The sequence below is a fragment of the Marmota flaviventris genome, chromosome 1, assembly GCF_047511675.1.
Source record: "Marmota flaviventris isolate mMarFla1 chromosome 1, mMarFla1.hap1, whole genome shotgun sequence".
NCBI classification, from domain to species: domain Eukaryota; kingdom Metazoa; phylum Chordata; class Mammalia; order Rodentia; family Sciuridae; genus Marmota; species Marmota flaviventris.
Window position 1 is genome coordinate 29,072,359 of NC_092498.1, and position 23,678 is coordinate 29,096,036.

Consider the following 23,678-nt stretch of genomic DNA (forward strand, 5'->3'; position numbering starts at 1 on the left):
GGCCAATGACCATTAATGGCTACTTAAAGTATTTAGGGAAGAAGCCAGACAGGCATGCCTAATCCTAGCACTCAGGGGGCTGAGACAGGAGGATCACCTGGGTTCAGGAGTTTGAGACCAGTCAATGTATCATGGTGAGACCCCATCTCAAATAAAAACAAAATATCTCAGAAAACAAAACAAAACAAAAAAACAAAAACAAGGAAACAAAAATTCAAAGAGGAAAATCTATAATGAATGCTGTTTGACAACTACTCTCAATCTTTACACGATGAAACAAACAGCATTAAACATTTTGTTTACTGTCATAAAAAATAAGAGCTGATTATTATTCCTAAGTCTTTAGTTCTAATTATCAGTTTACAGAAAATAAAGGAAACCAACAATATGTTAAAGAATACCAGGGAATTAAAATCAGGAAAATTCAGAAAACCCTTATGTAGAAATGACCCAGTTTCTTCATCAAACAAAATGCAATAAGAAAAATGTGGGAGAAGGGATTCTTAAAGCTAAAAAAAGACTTAAGAGATATCAAATGCAATGTGTGAAACTTATGTGGGATTTGATCTGAACACAAATCTGAAATTTCAATGTGTGAAATTTCTAATGCTGGCTATGATGGGCTAGCTTGCAGCAAGTCAGTCCTACTGCTGGGAAAAACAAGAAAAACTGGATTTAAAAAAAAAAAAAAAAAATCTGTTTGAAGCCTTTGCAGAATTGTTAAGGAAGCCAGGATGTGAATAAAGGCCCAGATCTGGAAAGAGGAGCAAATTTTTTAAGTGAGGCAACTTATTTAATGCCACTTCCTCCACCTTAAGAAATTTGATGCTTCATAAGACACATAAGCAAAAAGGCTGAGAAACTGAACAGAAAATTATTGGTAAGAAGCAAAGACATGAGCTTTCAATAATATCACCAAGCTGTGAAACAACCCTAGAGTTTAGGATAACAAAGGAGCTGGAGCAACATAGCAAGATCAACATCTCAAAGATGGAAATCCAGAGATGGGAATCTGATAGTCTGAGCTTCTCTGCCCTGGATGCATTTGCTGAATAGTAAAAGCAGTAGGCTGAATGGTAGAGAGACCAAGGAGAAAGTGGCTGCATGGAGACACAGAAGCAATCATCAATCTCTCTTTTTTAAGAAATAAAAAATTAAGATCTTAAGGCTTGTTCTAGTAGAGTGGCCCAAGTAAAGACCCCAGGAGCTGACCATAGGAAAAAGGGCAAATAGAAACAGATCATACTAAAAGACACTAAAATCCAGCCTAGAATCAATACAATCTCTGAATGAACTAAGATAAGGCACCCTACTTTAACTGCCCATGAGAAGGTGAAGAAATTCTTATTTAAAGGAAAATAACATTATGTAGAGCAAGTTTTCTCAACCTTGGAACTGGAGATATTTTGAAATGAATAATTTTTTGTTATAGGGAAGACTTCCATACATTGTTAAGATACTTAATCAGTGTCCCTGGTCTATACCCTTTAGATGCAAGGAGCACCTTCTCCCCAAGTTGTGACAACCATTAATGTCTCCAGACATTGTCAAATCTTAATTGGGAATGATTTTTCCCTCCAGAAAACAATTATTGATGTAAAGCCTCTAAGTGCATTACTATTGTAGCTATTAACCTTGTGTGGTAAGGGTAAAAGAAGATATACAAATGACCAATAATTATGTTTAAAAAAAAACAACATCTGTAATCATCAGAGAAATGCAAAATAAAAACCTCAATGAGATGTCATCTCACCCCAGTTACAATGGCTATCATCAAAAAGACAAAAAATAAGGTTGGTGAGGATGTGAAAAGGGTTAAATTTCTACGCAGTTGATAAAAATGTACATTAACACAGTCACTATGAAAAAAACTATTCAGGTTCCTCAAAAACCTAACAGAACTAACCATATGATCCAGCAATCTCACTAAAGGGTATTTATCCAAAGGAAATGAAATAAGTATGTTAAAGAGATGGCTATACTTCCATGTTTATTAGAGCACTATTCACACTATCAACCTAGGTATCATCAACACATAAATGAATAAAGAAAATGTGGTACATATACATAATAGGATATTATTCAGCCATAAAAAATGAAATTCTGCCATTTTCAGCAATGTGGATAGAACTGAGGAACATTATGTTAAGTGAAAGCACAGAAAAATGCCACGTTCTCACTTGTATGTGGAAGCTAAAAATGTTCATCTCATAGAAATAAAGAGTAGAGTAGTAGTTATCAGAGGCTGAGAAGAATGTGGGAGAAGGGGAATGGAGAGAAGATGGTTAACAGATGCATAAGAGGAATAACTTCTGTTCTACATACAGCACAGGAGGTTAACAATGGTTGACACACACAATTGTATACTTATATATTGTATACTTATATAATTTATATAATAATTGTATATTTATATTTAAATAACTGGTAAGGAGGATTTTCAATGTTCAAACATGAAGAAATGATAAGTGTTGCAGGTGATGGACATGCCAATTACCCTAATCTGATCATTACATTTATACATATATTGAAACAGCGCACTGTACCCACAAATATGTATAATTATTACGTCTCAATTAAACATTTAAAAAATATTTTTAAAAGAATATCTCAAATCAGAAAACTAACTACATACCTTATGGATCTAGAAAAAAGCCAAGAGAAAACTAAATATAACATAATAGAAGAAAGAAAGTATGAAAGATTGGAATGTAAATTAAAAATAGGAATAATAAAATAGAGAAAACCAACAAAACAAAGTTAGTTCATTGAAGAAAGCAATGAAAAATGACAAAACTTGTTGGCGTGAAGAAAAAAAGACTCCAATGATAAAAATCAGTTATAAAAGAGGGATTATTACTCATGATTTTATAGAAATAAAAGGACTATGGGAAAATACTATGAATGCTCATGTTCAAGTAAACTGGATAGCCTAAATGAAATGGATACATTTCAAGAAACACACAAACTACCAAATCTGACTCAAGAAAAAAATAGAAATCTTTCTGAGCCTATAACAAATCAAGAAAATTGAATCAGTAATCAAAAAATCTTTCTGCATATAAATGTCAAGGACCAGATAGCTTTACTGGTGAAGTCTACCAAACATTAAAAACAAAACAAATAAAAACACCAATCTTTCTGAAGAGGAAGGAACACTTCCTAACTCATGAGATCAGTATTATTCTGATACTTACACTAGACAAAGATACTACAAGAAAAGAAACTATACGCCAATATCCCTTATGAGTACAGACGTAAAAATCCTCATCAAAGTACTATGAAACTGAATTCAGCAGTATATTATAGGATCATATACCATGACCAAGTGGTATTTATATCAGGTACATGAAGGTGTTTAAACATTTGAAAATCAATAAATGTAATGTACTGAATGAAGGAAAAGACCAACATAATCATCTCATCTTCTATGGAAAAAGCATTTGACAAAAGTCTACACTCATTTGTAATAAAAATACTCAAACTAAGAACAGAAGGTAAATTCCTTAACAACATAAAGGATTTCTATGAAAAACCCACAATTAACATCATACCCAATAATTAAAACCCCCAAATTTTCCACCTAATATAAGAAAGAAAAAAGAATGCCTGCTTTTGCCACTTCTATTCAAAATAGTACTGGATGTTTTAAATAGAAAAAAATAAAAAGCATCTAAATTGCAAAGTAAAAAATATCTCTATAGGCCACCAGGCTCATATTTAGACAGCCCTAAAGAAAAAAAAACTACAGCAGCATATAAATTCAGCAAAGTTTTAGGAATAAAATCAACAGATAAAAATTAGTTCCATTTCTATACACTAACAATGAATGAAAATTTAGAAAACAATCCCATTTATAAAGGCACCAAGAAGAATAAAATACTCAGAATTAAATTTTATCAAGAAGGTAAAAAGACAGATACTGAAAACATAGACATCACTGAAAGAAAGTAAAGAATATCTAAATAAATGGAAAGACATCCCATGTTCATGAATTTTAACATTTAATGTTAAGATGACAACTAAAATGGATATACAGCGATAGTCAGCTTTTTTGTCACTTTGACCAAAATACCTGACCAGAACAACTTAGAGGAAAGAAGGTTTACTTTAAATCTCAGTTTTAAAGATGTATTTCATGGTCATCTGAGTTCATTGCTTTGTGCCCACATCGTGGTGTGGCACAGGAAGCTGCTCACTTCATGGCAACCATAAAGCAGAGAGTGAAGGTGGAAAGAGACAAAGGGAAGATGAACCCTTCCAGGGATACCTCCAGTGACCCACCTCCTCCAGCCAGGCCCCATCTGCCTATGGTTCCAAATAGGATGGACTGGTTAACTCTCATGATCCAATTATTTCTCCTCTGAACATTCCTGCATTAACACAGGAGCTTTTGGGGAACACCTCATATCCATATCATAACATTCTTTCAAAATCTCAGTGTTGTTACTTTGAAGAAGTAGAAAAATTCATTCTAAAATTTGTATGGAATTTCAAGGGATCTAGAATACCCAAAATAATCTTAAAAGAAGAACAAAGTTACAAAGTTGAATGAACCACTTGCAGGTTTCAAACTTATTACAGTGCTACAAAAATCAAGTGTGGTACGGACACATGGACAGACACACAGAGCAATCGAAGAGAACTGAAAAACCAAAAATAAATTTGGCCAATTGATTTTTTCAATAAGGGTGCAAAGACCATTCCATTGAGGGAAAGCACAAAATCTTCAATAATACTGAGAAAATTGAATATCCACGTGCAAAAGATATTATGTTAACTTGACTAAGTGAAGGGATTCCTAGATACATTCATTATTTTTTAATGTATCTGTGTGTTGACAGAAGAGATTAACACAGGAATCCGTATACTGTGTGAAGATGACCCTCACCAACCTGGATGGGCATCACTCAGTCTGTTGGCCTGAACAAAACAAACAGCAGAGGAAGGGTAAAATCATTGCATGAGCTTTTACATCCATCTTCTCATGCTCTTAGCCATTGGTACTCCTGGCTCTTGGGCCTCTATAACTGTACTGGGACTTAAACCATCATGTCTTCTCACTCAGTTCTCAGGAATCTGGATTCAGACTAAATTACACCACCAGCATTTCTGGTTTTCCAGCCTGCCAACAGTAGATAATGGGACTCTTTAACCTCCATAATCATGTGAGGTAATTTCCATAATAAATTTCAATCTCTCTCTGTTTCTCTCATACATTTAATTGGTTTGTTTCTCTGGAGAATCCCAACTAATATAGGCCCTGGCTTTATACCATATACAATAATTAACTCAAAATAGATTAAATACCTAAAGTAAAACTGAAACCTTAAAAGCTTCATGGCACTGGATTAGGTAATGATTTCTTGGATGTAACACAGAAGCACATACAACAAAAGAAAAAAAAAACAGATAAATTGGACCTCATCAAAATGGAAAACAGTGCATCAAAGTATAGAGGGCAAAAAAGGCAGGTGCAGAGGTGCACACCAGTAATCCCAGCGGCTAGGGAGGCTGAGGCAGGAGGATCGTGAATTCAAAGTCAGCCTCAGCAAAAGCAAGGCACTAAGCAATTCAGTGAGACCCTGTGTCTAAATAAAAATACAAAATAGAGGGCTGGGGTTGTGGCTCAGTGGCAGAGCACTTGCCTGGCATGTGTGAGGCTCTGGGTTCAATCTTCAGCACCACATATAAATAAATAAATTAATTAAATAAATAAAAAGATCCATTGACAACTAAAAAACAAAAAAATACAAAATAGGGCTGGGGATGTGGTTCAGTGGTCGAGAGCCCCCGAGTTCAATCCCTGGTACCAAAAAACAAAAAAAGGCGTGGGGGTGTGGGGGGGGCAAAAAGACAACACAAAGAATGGGAAAAATTTTTACAAGTCATATATGTGATGTGAAAAAGCTTTCATATCCAGAAAACAAACAAACAAACAAACAAAAAAAACACCTAGCCAGGTGTGGTGGCACATACCTGTAATCCCAGAGGCTTGGGAGGATTGCAAATTCAAAGCCAGCCTCGGCAACCCAGTGAAGCCTTAAGCAACTCAGTGAGACCCTGTCTCTAAATAAAATACAAAAAAGGGCCAGGGATTGTGCTCAGTGGTTCAGTGCCCCTGGGTTCAATCCCTAGTACCAAAAACAAAGGTAAAAATACCTCCTAAAATTCAACAATAAAAGACAAACCCAATTAACAAATGTTCAAAGGACTTGAACAGGCATTTTGTCAAAAAAGATAAGCAAATTAACATGTGAGAATATGCTTATCATTAGTCATTAGAGAATTATAAATTAAAACTATAATAGAATACCATTTCATAAATAACTAGGGTGGCCATAACTTTTTAAGTGCTGGCAAGGATATGGAGCAATTAGAACTTTTGTTTAAATAGTCTGACAGTTTCTCAAAAATTTAAAGATAGAATTATCTTACAACCCATACATTCTATTCCTCAAAATAATTGAAAACGGGACTCAAACAGATACTTATATGTCAATGTTCACAGCAGCATTACTCACAATAGCAAATGGTTAAACAAAATGTGGTGTGTGTGTGTATGTGTGTGTGTGTGTGTATATATATATATATATATATATATATATATATATATACCAGAAAAAGGAATACTATTCAGCCATAAAAAGGAACAAAGCCTGACTACAACATGAATAAACCTAAAAACACTGTCCTAAGAAATAAGCCATACAAAGAAGGACAGATTTTACATGGTTCCACTTACATCCAGAACAAATTTACTGAGACATAAAGTAGATAGAGGATGCCAGGGACTGAGGAATCACTTTAGAGTGAGGAAAAAATTTAAGAAATAGTGATGGTCATACAATATTATGAATATAAATAATTCCATTGCACTGTGATATTTAAAAATACACTTAAAATAGTTAAAATGGCAAATTTATATTATACATGTTTTAATACTATTTAAAAAGGTATCTGTTTAATGCAAATATATTAAAAGAGTACCATGGAGTTATAAAGTATGACTACAACATAAAGAATGGGAGAAGAGAAATAGAAGCATTCTCTTTTAAGATCATTACATTTGAAGTAGAAAATATATGAAGGTAGACTGTGATAAGTTTAAAAATGTATTTTCTAAACTCTATGTAATTTCTTTTAAAAAATCAATATAACTGACAGTGCAGACAAAATTAAACAAACAAAACCCACTCTAAAAATTCAAAGGAAGAGTTAAAAGAATATAAGAGATCAAGAGAAAATAAACAGCATTATGGTAGACTTAAATCCAACTTTATTGATAATTACATCAAATGTAAATTATCTAAACATCATATTTAAAGGCAGATATTCTCAGATTGGATATAAAAGCAAGATCAAGGGGCTTCCATTTCTACTTAAGATATAGAAAGTCAAAACACAGTATTTCTCCTATCCTAAGAAGAATAAAGCCTGGATAATCTACAAATCATATTCAGGAATACATCAGAAAAAAAAACTGTAGCCAGGCATGGTGGTGCACGCCTATAATCCCAGCAACTTGGGACAGGAGGCTGAAACAGGAGGATCTTGAGTTCAAAGGCAGCCTCAGCAGATTAGCAAGGCACTCAGCAACTGAGTGAGACCCTGTCTCTAAATAAAATATAAAAAAGGCTGGGGATTTGGCTCAGTGGTTAAGCACTCCTGGGTTCAATCCCCCATACCAAAAAGAGAGAGAGAGAGAGAGAGAGATTGTAGAAAAATCAAAATATCTGAATACCAGACACTAGTAGAGAGCAAACACTTCAAATTATCAGGTGGATACTGTGATGATAGGAAAACCTGTGAAACTGTCACAGTCTCTAATGAACTATTGATGGAAACACAAAACAGGATATAGTGCTGTCAAGGGGGAAAAAAAAGCAAGAAAAAACTACTAGGGAGTTAGGATGGAATTGTTGGAAAATACATACCCTTGGACTTCAAGATTCCAAAAATGGAAAATGAATGGTGCCTACCGTCCATGAAGTCGGTAATAGGCCAGTTGAAGAGCAAGCTGAATAAATGTATCTGGGTGAAGCCCATTCTTCTTGGTTAGCTTTTTGCCAAAAGATGTAAAAGCATATGCTGCAATCTGCAGATTAGATGCCTAACAAAACAATTAAATATAAACAGTGAGAAATCTTCTAAAGAGAATACCCAAAAGAAAACCAAATTACCATTTGCATTACAGTAATCAACAGATATAAAGAATTAAAGGCATTAAAGCTATAATTTCCTTTTTCTCTTTGTTATTAGGGATTGAACTCAAGGGCATTCTACCACTTATGTACATTCCCAGAGCTTTTTATTTTATTTTGAGATAGGGTCTCACTAAGTTCCCAAGGCTGGCCTTGAACTTGCAAACCTCCTGCCTCCACCTCCCACATAGTAGTGATAACAGACATCTGCCACTATGCCTGTCAAAGCTATAATTTTAAAATGTTTTATTCTTCTGGGTGCAGTGGTCATACCAGTAATCCCAGTGGCTCGGGAGGCTGATGCAGGAGGATCGTGAGTTCAAAGCCACCCTCAGCAATGGTGAGGTGCTAAGCAACTCAGTGAGACTCTGTCTCAAAATGAAATACACACGAAATAGGGCTAGGGATGTAGCTCAGTGGTTGAGTGCCCCTGAGTTCAATTCCCAAAAACAAACAAACAAAAAAAATTTATGTTGACATGCTTGGATGGTAGCCAAATTTTTATATATGGTAGTTAAAAGAGAAAGCATTACTACTTAAGAGAAAAGTGAAAACTCTACCTCTTTGAAATACTGGACTTTGGCTTGGCTGATGTCATTTAATATTTTCTCATCCACAGTAAAAATGAGTTCCTCTGGAAGTGGGATATCCCGTGCTTTTTCTGACCCCTGAAAATGAGGAAGAGTTAAAAATACTTATCTATTAAATTATTAGGGGAAAATAAGGAAGATTTGTTCTAACATACCTTCCATCTTCCTTCTGTCTCTAAAATTCTCTCATCAACATAATGGGCAACATTCACCATAACCATTGCATCAAAAGGAGCATGCTGAAATGAAAACACACAAGATTTTGAATGCTTTATGTCAAATTAAAGCTTTACCCTATATTTTCTGTTCACTTTTCCTCCACTTTTAACAGACAATAAAGTCAAAGGTTTCTATCCTCAATTTCTAAAAATAAAGATAAAGATGTCCTACAGAATAGTAATGGCTGTATTCCAAAAAAAAAAAAAAACAGACAAATGGAAGCACCTAGTTGGGATACCTGGGGTCACAGATAAGTGTGTGTGTGTAAAGTAAACATGAAGCAATCCAGAAAAATTAACTTCTATTTTTAGTGGAAGTGAAATCAGGGGAATGTATCAATGTTGAGATGTTCTGGAATTGTTAAGAACAGTGTGGAAAAGCAGATTGGAATGGCAGACTATCTCAGAGCATTTAGAATGGGTATGAACTTCTTTAAGTAAAGAAGACTGCTAGGTGAATAGTAGCCAGTATCTCAGCCATTCTACAAGAAAGCTGAGATATGGCAAAAATAATTTTCAAGTTGAAGAAATGTGGGAAAGATGGGCTAAGTTGCAGGGTTGTTATAGGTTTGATGGCTACATTTAGGGAAAAGAATTGCAGCTAGTGAATTTTCTCATCATTTATTTTGGAGAACAACTTCTTTCACCCATATTTTCTCCTTATTCCATTAATGACAAGTACATCAGATGGTGCTTTCTACTTTCCCTTTACAATAAACATTTATCATTCATGAACTGAATGTGATAATCCCAGCCTTCAAGGGAAAGAAGAAAGGGCTTGAGATATGGACCCAGTTTCAGAGGAAGTAATTAGCTATCTTCAATGTCGCCCTAACACTATGGCTCTGCTACTCTGTATCATGTCCCACTGGACAACTATATGCAAAGTTGACTATTACCAACTAGGAAGTAGTCACAACATCAAGATAGGCTCTGTGGGAGGTCAGCAGAAGATGCACAAGCAATTCATCTGTCATCAGCAAGCACTTATAACAATACTGGCAAGTCACTGATGAACCCATTTTCTATCCGCATCTTACAACTGCTCAGTGCGTTACAGTTTTATGAAGAATTTTCACATATCACATATATGGTTTTATTTAAGATGACAGCATCAATTTCTAACTATTTTACTGGAACTAGTAAGAAACAGCAAGATTGAAGGATTATTAGTCTCTTTGTAGCAGACAGACCCAAGAGAAATTGAGGGAAGAAGGCAGAAGGCAGTTAGCCACCTTACATAGGATACTTTGCAGGAAACAGTGAGGACATAAATTAGACTGAGGAAGGTCAAGGAGAACCAAATAAGGAACAGAAAAGAAGAAAACCAAAGCATTTAATAAGAAATAGTTCATCAACAATGGAGTCAAAAGAAGAGTAAAGAAAACAAATCTTCAAAATGATTCAGGACAATCTTGCACTGTCTCTCCAATGAGCTCTAGTTTTAGCACTTGCTTATTAAACAGCACACTGACTTCTAAGATAACAGCTACTTCACTGTTCTTTAAGAAACCACCACACCCATAACGAGTTGAGACTGATTCTACTCACTAGATCCCAAAGTTAGGCATATGACCTAGGCCACACTAAAGAAAGCACTTGATTGTCAGGGATAAAACCATCTTCCTCACAGGCCAATCACAATCAATGAGAATTATTCCAGTACTTTTGCTGGAACCACTGGAAAAAAAGAAACTGGCTATTTCCATGAGGAACCACTGGAAAAAAAAGAAACTGGCTATTTCCATGAGGATCACTAAGGTAAGAAAGCTATGAAGATTGAAGACTGAAGGTATGACAATTGTAACCTGCCAATAGTAGACCTAAAAATGAAGGGAAACAGAGTGCCAAAAAATGAGGAACATTTATTAATGAAATGCTAATAAAAGCATCTGAACCCAGGAAGTCAGCCTTATCCATATTTAGGTGTACTCCTCTAACAACAGATATATTCTGAAGCTAATGCCAGTTAGATTTAGATTTCCATCACCTACAACTGAATAAATATTGATTAATAAAACTATTGAATCCTTGGTTTTTCTTTTTTTATTTTCTTGCTTTATAGACCTCCTGAATGCTTATTAGAAAGTTACAAGACAGCTTATAAAGACTCTGGGAAGAGACAGAAGACAAATAAGAAAAGTTGGGTTTATTTTTTAATAAAGGTCAAAAATGGTAACAACTGCCAGACATTTTAATATTCATATTATAAATAACTACTGTTCCAAAGATCATGTGATATTTTAGGAAAATATTTAATTTAATTACTAGGCAAACCTTGAAATCTAGAAATATATCCACTTATATTTCTCTATGCAAAGAAAATATGCAAAATGCCCTATCATTTTTAAAACAGATTGTGATTCTTAGCAAGCAGATAATGGTACATATAAAAAGAATCATATGCAAATTAACTTTTTCATAGAAAATACTGAACTGTTAATTCTACTATAAAAGAAAATAACTGAACTTATAAGAGTTCATATATAAATTGTTCACCATAATGTGACAAAACTTTTTAAAAGAGTATTTACTTATATTACAGTGCAGCACAGCCTAAGTGTTTGTGGTTTATTACTATTAAGTTAACCTAAAAGATTAAAAGAAAAAAAAAAAAGACTTCAGTAGTATACTTACATCACAATTACAGCCAAATATTCCATTAGAAAATGAAATTAAGTTATAGGATTTGTCACCCCAGCGTAGGGTTGGATTTCCAGTAAGGAGAATCAAAAGTACCTAAAATAAATTTAATTTTCCAAATTAAAAGGATTTAAACATTGGTTTGTAAGTATTTACATATTAAATACACATATATCATCTCACTTTTCCTCTTCAGATCAACTAAATAAAATCAGAAGTTATAGTCATGATATAATAATTCTGGCCCTGACTTCAATTATTTCTCAAAATCTCAAGTTAAGAAAATCCTACCAGAAAAGAGAATGCAAGTAATTATTAATGGATGTTTACAGAATATACCATTAAAAACATAATTCTTCTGTAACTTCAATAGTATAAAGTCTTAAAATTCAGCCACTAAAGAGTTAAGAAGAAAATACTTTAAGAATTTATATCCCACTAAACTGGTTTTTCAAACTATAGATTTTGGCCCACCATAAGTCATGAAATCAATTTAGTGTATCATAATCAACATTCTTTACAAAGATAAATAGAATATAATAAATAGAAATAGCAGAGTACATCATAGTAACAGTAATTATTACTTTGTGAAATTACTATTACATTTATGTGTACGTGCACACCCATGTATATACTCATAGTAAGCTGCAATCTAATCATATTTGTAAGTACAGATTGTGATCTAAGTTTGAACAATACTGCATTAAAACATGTTTTTCCTTAAGACATATTTTGGTGCTTCTCCTCCCCATCCCACCCCCCAAAAATTGTGGCTAACGAATAGTTAGCTAGTTGTTTACTAGCTATAAGATTTAAAACCTGGATTATTTTCCCCTTTCATTTAATTTTGATGACTGCATTATGAAATAATTTGTTTTCAAAAGATTATGAGACTTTCACTTACATGAGTATTACCTTTCAAGTCCCAAGAAATGAAAACATTGCCTCAGGGATAAGGAAAAATCAAACAAACAAAAAAGGCCCTATTTACCCTTAAACTCAATGAAGTCACTGTGTTCAGTAAAACAAAATGATATGATAAATTACTTACAAGGGTGATATAATTCTTAGGACAGACCTTCCCAACCAGTCAAGGCACACTGGTGTGGGTTACAGGTAAGTTCTTATGTCACCTTTGGGAAGAAAAAGTAATTTATCCCAGTGTCCTACGCAATTACTTTGCTTATGTAATCAATGAAAAGGTTGGGAAACACTGAGATGTGATGTGCAAGCAATAGTCATACTTCTTTAAACAAGATACATAATAAATCTACACAGACCTAAACAATGTGGCAAAGACTTATGAAGCACCATTTTTGTATTAGTTTCAATTTGGTACACATCTATTTCATCTAAGAAAAATTCTAAGAGCCCAAATACAAAAAAGGAAAAAACAATCTTCTAGGGCTGGAGATGTTGCTCAGCAGTAGAGCTCTTGCCTAGCATGCATAAAGCCCATCTCCAGCACTACAAAGGAAAAAAAGATCATCTCAATTTCAATATATTCAAGAGTCTTCCAAGAAAACTTGAAAAGACAACAGAACAAGACAGTTACCTGACGATAATCTTCTGGTGTGATATGTGGACTGTCATCATCTATAGAATACACAAATACACTGCTCTGAATTTTTTCTAACAAAGTCAAGTTCTCTGGATCAAGGCCAATCAGATATTCTCGTGACTAAAGGGCAAGGAAAGAATGGTTAAATGTTACAATTTAATACAATATATGCAGAAAATCTCAGAAGAGTTTGTTAAAGTTTGGTAAATTAATCTTCCTGTGTGTTGGTGCACTCCTATATTCTCAATTACTTGGAAGTCTGAAGCAGGAGGACTATTTGAGCCCAGGATGTGTTTGAGGTCACAACCTGGGCAGCACAGTGAGATTCTACCTACAAAACAACAAAACTGTAATTACCTTAGCCCATTGGGTTCGCTCCTCGCAAGTTAGTGCTGGTACTCCAGGTCCTTCAGGTTCACTATGGCACTTGTTGTAGATGTATGTCAGTTGTCTTATGGAAGATTAAAAAAAACAAGATTCAAAAAAGGAATAATTTATACTTTGAAAATATGCAAACACTTCTAGGACTCAAGTAAGTCCCTGTTTACAATGGAGAACTTGAAGTCTGGTAATCAGTCTTACAGATATCATGTACATATATTAACTAACCAAAGCCTGTGTGTGTGTGTGTGTGTAACCAGAGGACTTACTGTATATCTAATTCATAGTTGTCTTTTACTCAGAAAAGTCCCATGTAGTAAGTTTTAAGTGTTTTCACATGTGCCATTTGTTACTTCTAACCATTATATTTTAAAGACTCTATTATCTGAGGATAAAATTTTTCTCCCTATAGCATTCTATGCTTCCAATCTGATGAGTTTCATCAATCTTTAAACATATAACAGGTAAATAACAGATTCTTTCATAAAGAGAAAAATTTTCATCAGTCAAAAATTCATAAAACTTTAGTTTTAGTCCTACTTTCTCATGGCCCATGCTAAAAAGTTACCTCAATTTAAGTTTGCAAATATTCCTCAGAAAGCAGTTAATGTAAGCTTAATAAATGGTCAAAAAGCACCACTCAAAATTGGAAAAAACCTAATTCTTAATTTGCCTAAATTCCTGTTTGTTCATTATATCTGTACTTACTGCTGATAAGAAATAATTTCCTTACTCAAAATTTCCCCACTTTTTGGACATTAATGGTATCTTCTAAAGCACATGAGGATTTCTTCATCAAACAATCTGCATTGATGATGGGGTCAAATTGCCCTGACTCTCTTCCTACTTATTTGTCTTTGCTAAATACTGATTTTTGTGAGCCAGAAATGTAGCTCAGTGTAGAGCAATCCCTAGAATTTAGGAGGCCCTGAGTTCAATCCCTAGTAACACACACACACACACACACACACAAACTGGTTTTGTTCTAGTTACAAATCCTGAATACTAAAGTAATAAATCTCTATCTCACTGTTTTTCTCCATATGGTACTTGTTTCTGCCCTTCCTTTAACATATCAAAACATTTTGACTACAAAACTTTTTCCTGTTCCCTGAAAGGCTCATTTTCATATTCATTTTATAAGGTGGTCTTTATCAGGGAGCAATGTATTGAACCTAAAATGACATTTTAGGTTTGATAATAAAAGGTCACATTATAACTGCCCTAATCTCTATCACTAAGAGGTACTGATCTCAAAACGAGGATTGTCCCTCTTTTCTTTTAACTTGGCTATCTATGAATGCATTTTTCAACTACACATTCAATTTTTGGTATTTTGAAGCACCAAGATTTACATAAAATTTCTCCACTACAGAATCATATGTCTTTTTTAAAATCTTCTGAATTTGCTGTCTCCTCACAATCTGGTTTCTGCCTTCATCATTTCCCTCTCTCTCTCTTTAGTTCATTGTAATCTGCTTTTGTCCTCCAGCAATTATCATTTGAAGGAGGCTCTAGAGATGGAACCCAGGGTCTCATGCCTGCTAGGTATTTGCTCTACCATTAAACTATATGCAAGCTGTGGTGTTTATCTTGAAACTTCTTTTGTGTCACAAATAACTCCACCAATAGAAACCTTGTTATGGTTTAGATCTGGAATGCTCCCCAAAAGCTCATGAGTTAGGCAATGCAACAATGTTTAGAGATGAAATGCCTGGATCATGAAGGCTCTGACCTCATGAGTGGATTAATCCATTTGATAGATTGATAATTTGAATGGACTGATAATTTGAATGGATTCACTAGAAAGTGGTGAAACTATAGACAGGTAGGGTATGGCTGTAGAAAGTAGGTCACTGGAGGGGTGGCCTTAAGGACTATATCTGCCCCCAGCCCCTTTCTGTCTCTCTTTCCTCTTCCTGGCTGTCATGAATGGAGCAGCTTGCCCTTCTGCCATGATGTTCTGCCTCACTTTAGGCCTAGCATAAAGGAATTGTCTAATCATGAGCAAAATAAACTTTCCCTCTCCAAGTTGTTCTTATTAAGTATTTTGGTTACAGCAATGAAAAGCTGACTAACACAACCCCAGCAGCCTTATCTGTCTTATCTTCTTCATTATGAAATATTCCACACCCAAGAGTGCATCTTTAAATTATCCTTCTGCCTTGATTTTTATAGCAGTGTTCTACTATGATCCCCCTACCTCATTGACCAGTCCGCTCAGTCTTTTTTCATTGACTACTGTCCTCCTTCCAGCCTTCCTGTGTCTCCCTTCATATGTAATTTCATCCACTTCTTTAATAGTTTGAACTATCACCTTTATACAAGAGATAATAGGGTCTCTAAATTTAGCCCATTTTCTCTGTTAAAGAAGTTCCAAATACTGCCCGGATATGTCTACCTCAATTTTACCAACATTTTAAACTAAAGATAAATGCAACAGTTATCTCCCCCTCTTCTCACAATTTAAAAACAAAAATCTTAGAAGAAAACAATAGGTATAAATTTTCATATTCTTGGATTAGGAAATAATTCCTTAGATATGGCAATGTAATTATAACCAATGAAAGAAAAAACAGACAAAATTGGACTTTGTAGAAATTAAATCATCTGTGTTTCAAGGAGTTCACCAAGAAGGTGAAAAACCCAGAATGGGAGAAAAATATTTGCAGAGTATATACATCTGATAAAGGTGAGTATCTAGAATATAAAGAACTATTACAACTCAATAATTTAAAAAACCAACTAAAAATAAAGTATCTGTTAAAACTTTCTCCAAAGAATATATATATATATATATATATATATATATATATATATATATATATATAAAAATGGCCAAAAAGCACATGAAAAAAATGTTTAAAATCACTGTCATTATGGAAATGTAAATATAAATCACAATATAATCCTACACCACCCCTACTAAGATTTCTATAATCAAAGGCAGACAATAAATGTAGGTGAGGATGTAGAAAAATCAGAATCCCCCTACACTGCTGATGAAAACATAAAATAGTACAGCCACTTTGGAAAACAGTCTGCTAGTTTCTCAAACAGAGTTTCCATATAATCCAGCAACTCAACTCCAAGGTATATACTCGAGAAATGAAACCGTATGTCCACATAAAAATTTGTATACAATGTTTACTCACATTACTCACAAAAGCCAAAAAGTAGAAAAACCCAAATGCCCATCAACTGATGAATGACTAAATAAAATGTGGTATATACATAAAATGAAACATAATTCAGCCATAGAAAGAAATAGAATACTAATACAGGCTAAAACATATATGAACCTTGAAAGCATTTTGCTAAATGAAGACAGGCAACACAAAACATCACGTTAAAGATTCCATTTATCACATGTTATAAGATCCCATTTATGTGAAATGTCCAAAATAAGCAAATTCTTTGAACAGAAAGTAGACTGGTGATTGTCTAGGGTTGGTGGGGTAGGCATGTTTTGGGAGATATGTAAAATAAATAATGGAGGAGGATTAGGAAGCAATGGAGAGCTTATGGGTACTGGATTACTTATGAGGGTGACAAAAATGTTCTAAAACTAACTGTGGTACCACAATTCTATGAAAATACTAAACAATACTGACTTACACTTTAAATGGTATGGTGTGTGAATTATATCTCAATAAAGAGGGTTAAACTCACTGGGGAGTTCTCAGACTTGGATAACGGATAGATATTGGTACCACTGAGGGTGAGAGAAATGTAAAAGGAAGAATAGAGACATGAGAAAAGAAGGTATATCTACCCAACACTATGATAAGGCCAGAGTTTTTTTTTTTTTTAAAGAAAGAGAGAGAGAGAGAGAATTTTTAATATTTATTTTTCAGTTTTCGGCGGACACAACATCTTTGTTTGTATGTGGTGCTGAGGATCAAACCCGGGCCACACGCATGCCAGGCGAGCGCGCTACCGCTTGAGCCACATCCCCAGCCCCAGAGTTCTTGTTATTCCTCTTTCATTAGAGATATAGAAATAGAGGAATATTTCTCTTCTATTAAAATTAAGCAACAAGCATAACAAAAACAAACCTGTGTAAGTGAAATGATAAATGGAGGTAACATTTGGTCTCAGTGTAGGGAGTGCTAGGATGGTAGGAAGCTGAATTAAAACATATAATCTGAAATGGCAACTCTAAACTACCAGTGTCCAGCCCAGAGTTGCCATGCATGCCACAGGGCCAGCTGGTATTATTAGAATTTTTATTTTTTTAAGAGAAATCAGAAATCCAAACTTTAATATGAATTCTCCTAATTTTAAATAGTGATCTGAATTCTGTTATCCAAGCAAAACTGGTCATGGGTTAAAATGAGCCCATGAATTACATATATTCAATTTCTGCAAAAGTAGCTCTATGTAATCCAATTAATAAGTCTGATCTAGTAGTTACATGCCAAATTTGGACCAATCACATTCACCTTCAAATGTTATCTAAATCATAATAGCAAAAGACCAAAAAGATAATTTGCCTACATTAAAATTAACAATATATAATTTCCAAAAAAAAAATTTTCAGTTAATGAGAAGAAAATATTTGTTACACATGTAATCGATAAAGGAATAGTATACAGTTTATATAATTGACTTTTACAAATCTATAAGAATAAAATAGGACAACAGGAAAACAGATACACAACTCACAGAAGAGAAAATACAAATGGCCTATAAAGACATATAAAAATGCTTAACCCCCTAATACCAAGGGTTATGCAAATTCAACCAACAATGAAAACCATTTTTCACTTGTGAGTTCACCAGATATGTTTTAAATTTAATAATATCATGACAGCAATAATGTGAAAAAATGGTTATCTTCATATAATACCAGCAGGGAAAATAATGCTGCTTTGGATAATAATTGGACTTAAGTTAAAAACTTTTAAGTGTATATATCTTATGACCCAGAAATTTCACTTCTATATCAACCCATAAGATATTTTCTCCAAAGACACATTTGAAAATGATTATTATTTGTTACAGCAATAAATGGAAACAACTTCCATAAGCACTAATAGAGAAATGATCAAATATACTTTAGTTTATCAATGTGACAGAATTCTATGTAACTGTTTAGAGAATAAGGTAGATGTACCTATACCACTACAAAAATACCACTGCCTTATTAGTAACTAAAAGTAGTAAACTGAAGAAAAATACCTAAAATAACACCTTTTTAAACGTACAACTACCCCTACCTTGTACCACGCACAAAATCAATTCAGGCAAACTGTATATGTGAAAGGCAAAACAAAATTCTAGAATATAAGGAAATGTCTTCTCGGTATTGGGTTAGGGAACACTTTTTTAAAATAATACAAAAAATATAATCAATATTGTAAAAGACTAAGAAATCAGACTACATTTAAATTAATAACTGTTTATAAAATGATGCCTTTAAGCAGCTCAATTCATAATAGCAAAGCTATAGAACCAAACTAGATGCCCTTCAACGGATGGATAAAGAAAATGTGATACACACCTACACATACACCCACACAATGGAATACTACTCAGCCATGAAGAGAAATGAAATTATGGCCAGTAAATAAATGGAACTGGAGACTATCATGCTAAATGAAATCAGCCAACCCCCCAAAACCAAAGGCCAAATGTTCTCTCTGATATGCACATGCTAACTAACACACAATAAGTGGGGAGAAGGAAAGAAGAGAAGTACTTTGGATTAAAATGGGGAATGAAGGGAAGAGAGGAGGGATGGTAGTAGGAAAGACAGTAGAATGAATCCGACATGTTCATATATGAATGCATGACCAGTATAACTCCACATCATGTACAACTATAAGAATGGGATCCTAATTAGAATAAATTATACTTCATGTATGTATATCAATATACATTCTACTGTTATATATAACTAAAAAAATCAAAAATTTTTAAAAATGATGCCTTTAATAGGATAAAAGAGCAATTTTAAGTATATTCTCCTCTTCTGTGTATTGAAATACATAAAACAAAGAACAATCTTATCAAGAATGTATGAAGAACTCCTATGACACTCGTACACTAGTGGAAATTAGTACAACCAATTTTAAAAACTGTCATTATCTATTGATGTTGAATGTGCATATAATCTAGGACTCAGCAAATCCTCTCCTGGGCTTTCCAGAAACGCATGCACACATCCACCAAAGACTTGTATGAGGATTTTTACAGTAGTAAATAATCTAAGTGATTCCACTTAGGAAGGAGGGTAAGCACAGAGATTAGGAAGACGTATAAGAGTGAGCTCTGGAGCACTGGAAATGTTCTGTTTTGACCTGGGTGGCAGTCACCTGAGAATTCAGCTATACATTTGTGTGTGCTTTTGTAAGCTTATTTATTTAGTTAGCTTAATTATTTAGTAAAAAAATAATTCAAATTATATATATAGATAGTTACATAGATATGACTCAATAGTTATAAAATCATCTAGGAAATTTGAATAGCCTATTAAATATTAATAATATTAAAGAATTATTGTTAACTTATTACAAGACAACATCAGGTTTGAGAATGGTACTAGATGTGAACTATTCAAGAATCTTTATATTTTAGAAATATATACTAAAAGATTTATAATTAAAGGATATTATATCTGATATTTTCTTCAAAATAATCCACATGGGAGTGAAGGGAAGAACACAGATAGTTGAAACAATGCTAAATGACTTTATAACTGTTAAAACTAGGAGTAAGTAACACTAAAGTTAGGGGATGGGTGTGTGGGGGGTCTTCATTATATAATTCTATATTTTAAATTTTTCTATAATTTATTCCAAAAATGTATGCATACTATATATGAATTATGTGTATGTGTGTATATATATATATATATATATATATATATATATACAAAAAAATATATATATACTATATATAAAATATATATGTTCTCTTTTTTAAAATGATATGTGCATATAAATTTATTGTAACAGATCTGGAAGGACAGAACATAAAAACTAGTATTATTTGGGGGCAAAACTAGTGTAATTTGGGGGCAGGGAATGGGATTGGTAGTATCTGCAATGTTTCTTTTTTCTCAAGTGGAACATATTCATGTACATCTAGTAAAATTAAAAATTAAAATTAAAAACAAAGAAAAGATTTTTTAAAAATATATATACACATATAAAATTCTTACTTTTCAGCTTTCTGTCACCTCATAGAAAGACAAGTTTCAACATTTGTTTTTTTAACCTAAATAACAGCTTAAGATCTAATGAGATTCAAGACAGTCATGTGAAAACCTGAGAAGCTCTGGTGGGGTGATCAAACATCCTTCATGTGTTACATCAAAGACAAAAATTCGGCCCCGACACAACACTGCAATGTGACTTGGGGAATGCCCTTCACTTTCTGGAAAAAAGAAACAGAAAACACAAGACTCAAATCTCCCAAAGTTAAACAGTAGTAAAGCTGTTTATATCCAATAGAAGAAAATAATCATTCACTTATATATTTGTCAAATACATCACATGAATAAAAACAACTTGCAGGGGAAGGGGGAGGTTCAACAATGAGTACTAAATTACAGTCAGATAAGGGTAAATCCTGGTGTGCTATTCATTGCACAGTAGGTAACTACTATAGATAATGATTGAGTACTCTGTATTGCAAAAGTCAAAGGGATTTTGAATGCTTTTGCCATAAAAAAAGATAGATGTTACAGGAGACAGATATATTTAATCTGATTATACAAAATATACATTTATTGATATATTGCATGGTAGTCCATTACTATGTACAATTTTTGTTTTTTAACATATCAGGCAAAAAAATAATTTCAAAAAACTCTGTAAGTTCATAGAATTTCAGTTATTATGATATAAATATATACTCTTGAAACTTGTCCATGTGACATCTAGAAATCCATGAAAGTTTCAAGTATTTGTACATTCTGAGAATCACATAAACCCCAAACTATTATAGGGCTTTCTAATTTTGTTCAGGGACAGGAATGTAAGGGTAAGAACGGAAACAGAGACATGTGTCTCTTTAAAATTATTTTAACGTTAATTACTAATCAAATAATTTAGTTGTAGTGATGTCTAGCAATGATTCCCCAGTAAAATAGTTTTAAGTTCCAGATGCAGTGGTACATACCTGTAATCTCAATCACACGGGAGGCTGAGGCAGAAGGAGCACAAGTTCAAGGCCAGCCTCAGCAAAGTAGTGAGGCCTTAAGCAACTTAGTGTCTCAAAATAAAAGAGGCTTCAGATGTATCTCTGTGGTAAAGCTCCCCTGGGTTCAATCCCCAATACCAAAAAATAAATAAATAAAATGGTTTTCAGTAGAAAAGGGCACTAGATGCCTGAGCGGCAAGGGGAAAGAATTTTGCCTAATCTGTAGTTTTACTTAAGGCTCTGATAACCTAAGTCACTGATAATTGATTCTAAGATTCCTGTGGTATACCTTAACTCCCCAAGAATTGTTTTATCTACTGTAAACTTCAGACTACCCTGAGTTATCCCCATTTTTAAAGTATTCCCTCCTTTACTAAGGGTCTTCCTATATGATCCCTGCCCCATCCCTTCTTCTAAGAAAGGAAAAAGAAGAAAGAGAAGACATATACTGCCACTGGAAGGAAAATTACTGGTTGGTATTAAGTGCATTACACACATCACTTGTTAAATCTATTCATTCTAAGGAAGGACCATCTCCTGAAAAGAACTACTATTTTTCCCCTTAGATCCTATTTCCTCAAGACCTGGAAGATGAAGTATGTATTTGCTCCTCATGGCATGTCCCAAATCACTTCTTCTCTGGCCCTTCAAAAAACCTAAAGATCCTTTTACATTAGCACCACTTTTATTGCTGGCAACTACTGATCATATCCTTTCCAAAATTTAGGGCTGAAAAAGAAAAAATAAAATAAATCTGATGTCAAATGATCCAATAAATGGTTGGAAATGGAGCTGGAACAGAAGGGTGGAACCTCAGAATGAACCTGAGAAGAAATATTTAAACAGAGAACTGAGTAAAGAAAGAATGTGAGCCTGGAAATTGCAGGAAGAGAGAACCTTGCAGAAGAAACAGCAAGAGTAAAGGTATTAGGACAAAAGCAAGGGGATTTGCTTAAAGGAAAACAAGGTCAGTGCAATTATCAGCCAATTATCAGGACAGTAATAATGGGATCTAACTAATACTAACTATTACTCTAAAAGGTTACTTTAGCTGCTACATGAAGAATAACAGATAATAGGGGAAAAGAGATGATACAGCCAGATTAGTTATGAGATAACTGAAGTGGTCCAGATAAGAACTCTAGGTAAGAGGGGATGTTGGTTTTGACAGGGGTGTAACAATTGAAGGAAACAAGAGACGAATTATTTTTCTTTTAAGATGAAAGACATTCAGATTGAAATGATCCAATAAAGAAAAAACTGATGATGCAGCAGAGAGAGAGGATAATGACTAAGCAAAAGTGGAATTCAGAACACAAATAGAAGAGATGTCCTCAGGAGTCAGAACAGTTCATCTATTTTATCTTTTTTTTATGGAAGATAAAGTATATAAATGTGCAAGGTAATAGAAGATGAGTAAATATTTGAATAAGTTTTTTATGGCTGCTTTAACAAATTACCACTAACTTAGTGGCTTGAAATGAAACAAACTGATTATCATATAAGTCAGAGGGTGACAAGTCTGAAACGTGTCTTATTCCAGCAGGGTTGTAGTTCTCCTAGAGGCTCTATATCATTTCCATAACATAATATTACCCATCTTTTCAACTTTTTTTTTTTTAATCTCCCACCGCACACCAAAACTTGCTTTTGCAAGCAGTATTTCCAAATGTCACCACTTCGTTAATTCATTTTCATCTCTTCCAGATGGGCTTCCTTCCCCAACTTCCACTAAAACTGCTCTTGTCAAGGATGGCCTCTGTCCACATCATCTTGATAGATCAATGGTCACATTTTCACCTCATTTGACCCCTCAGGAGCATTAGATAAAACACTTCCTCCTCTTGACTTCTAGTAGACCAATGTCTTTGTTTCCTTCCTCCCTGTCTTGGTCTCCTTTGCTGGCTCCTCTGACAAGCAAATATTATGT

General features: G+C 33.9%; 1 protein-coding gene across 3 annotated transcripts in view; it reads right to left on the bottom strand.

The window, feature by feature from the left end:
- Positions 1-23,678, bottom strand: part of Crot (carnitine O-octanoyltransferase) — a 41,524-nt gene that overhangs the window by 6,433 nt on the left and 11,413 nt on the right. For all 3 annotated transcript variants that reach the window (XM_027956113.2, XM_027956112.2, XM_071612149.1), the window contains exons 6-12: positions 20,872-20,980; positions 13,574-13,667; positions 13,211-13,336; positions 11,650-11,751; positions 8,950-9,033; positions 8,765-8,872; positions 7,983-8,113 (exon numbers count right to left, since the gene is read on the bottom strand). In XM_027956113.2, the coding sequence (XP_027811914.1) occupies positions 7,983-8,113; positions 8,765-8,872; positions 8,950-9,033; positions 11,650-11,751; positions 13,211-13,336; positions 13,574-13,667; positions 20,872-20,980 (754 nt within the window). The remainder of the gene's footprint in view (positions 1-7,982; positions 8,114-8,764; positions 8,873-8,949; positions 9,034-11,649; positions 11,752-13,210; positions 13,337-13,573; positions 13,668-20,871; positions 20,981-23,678) is intronic.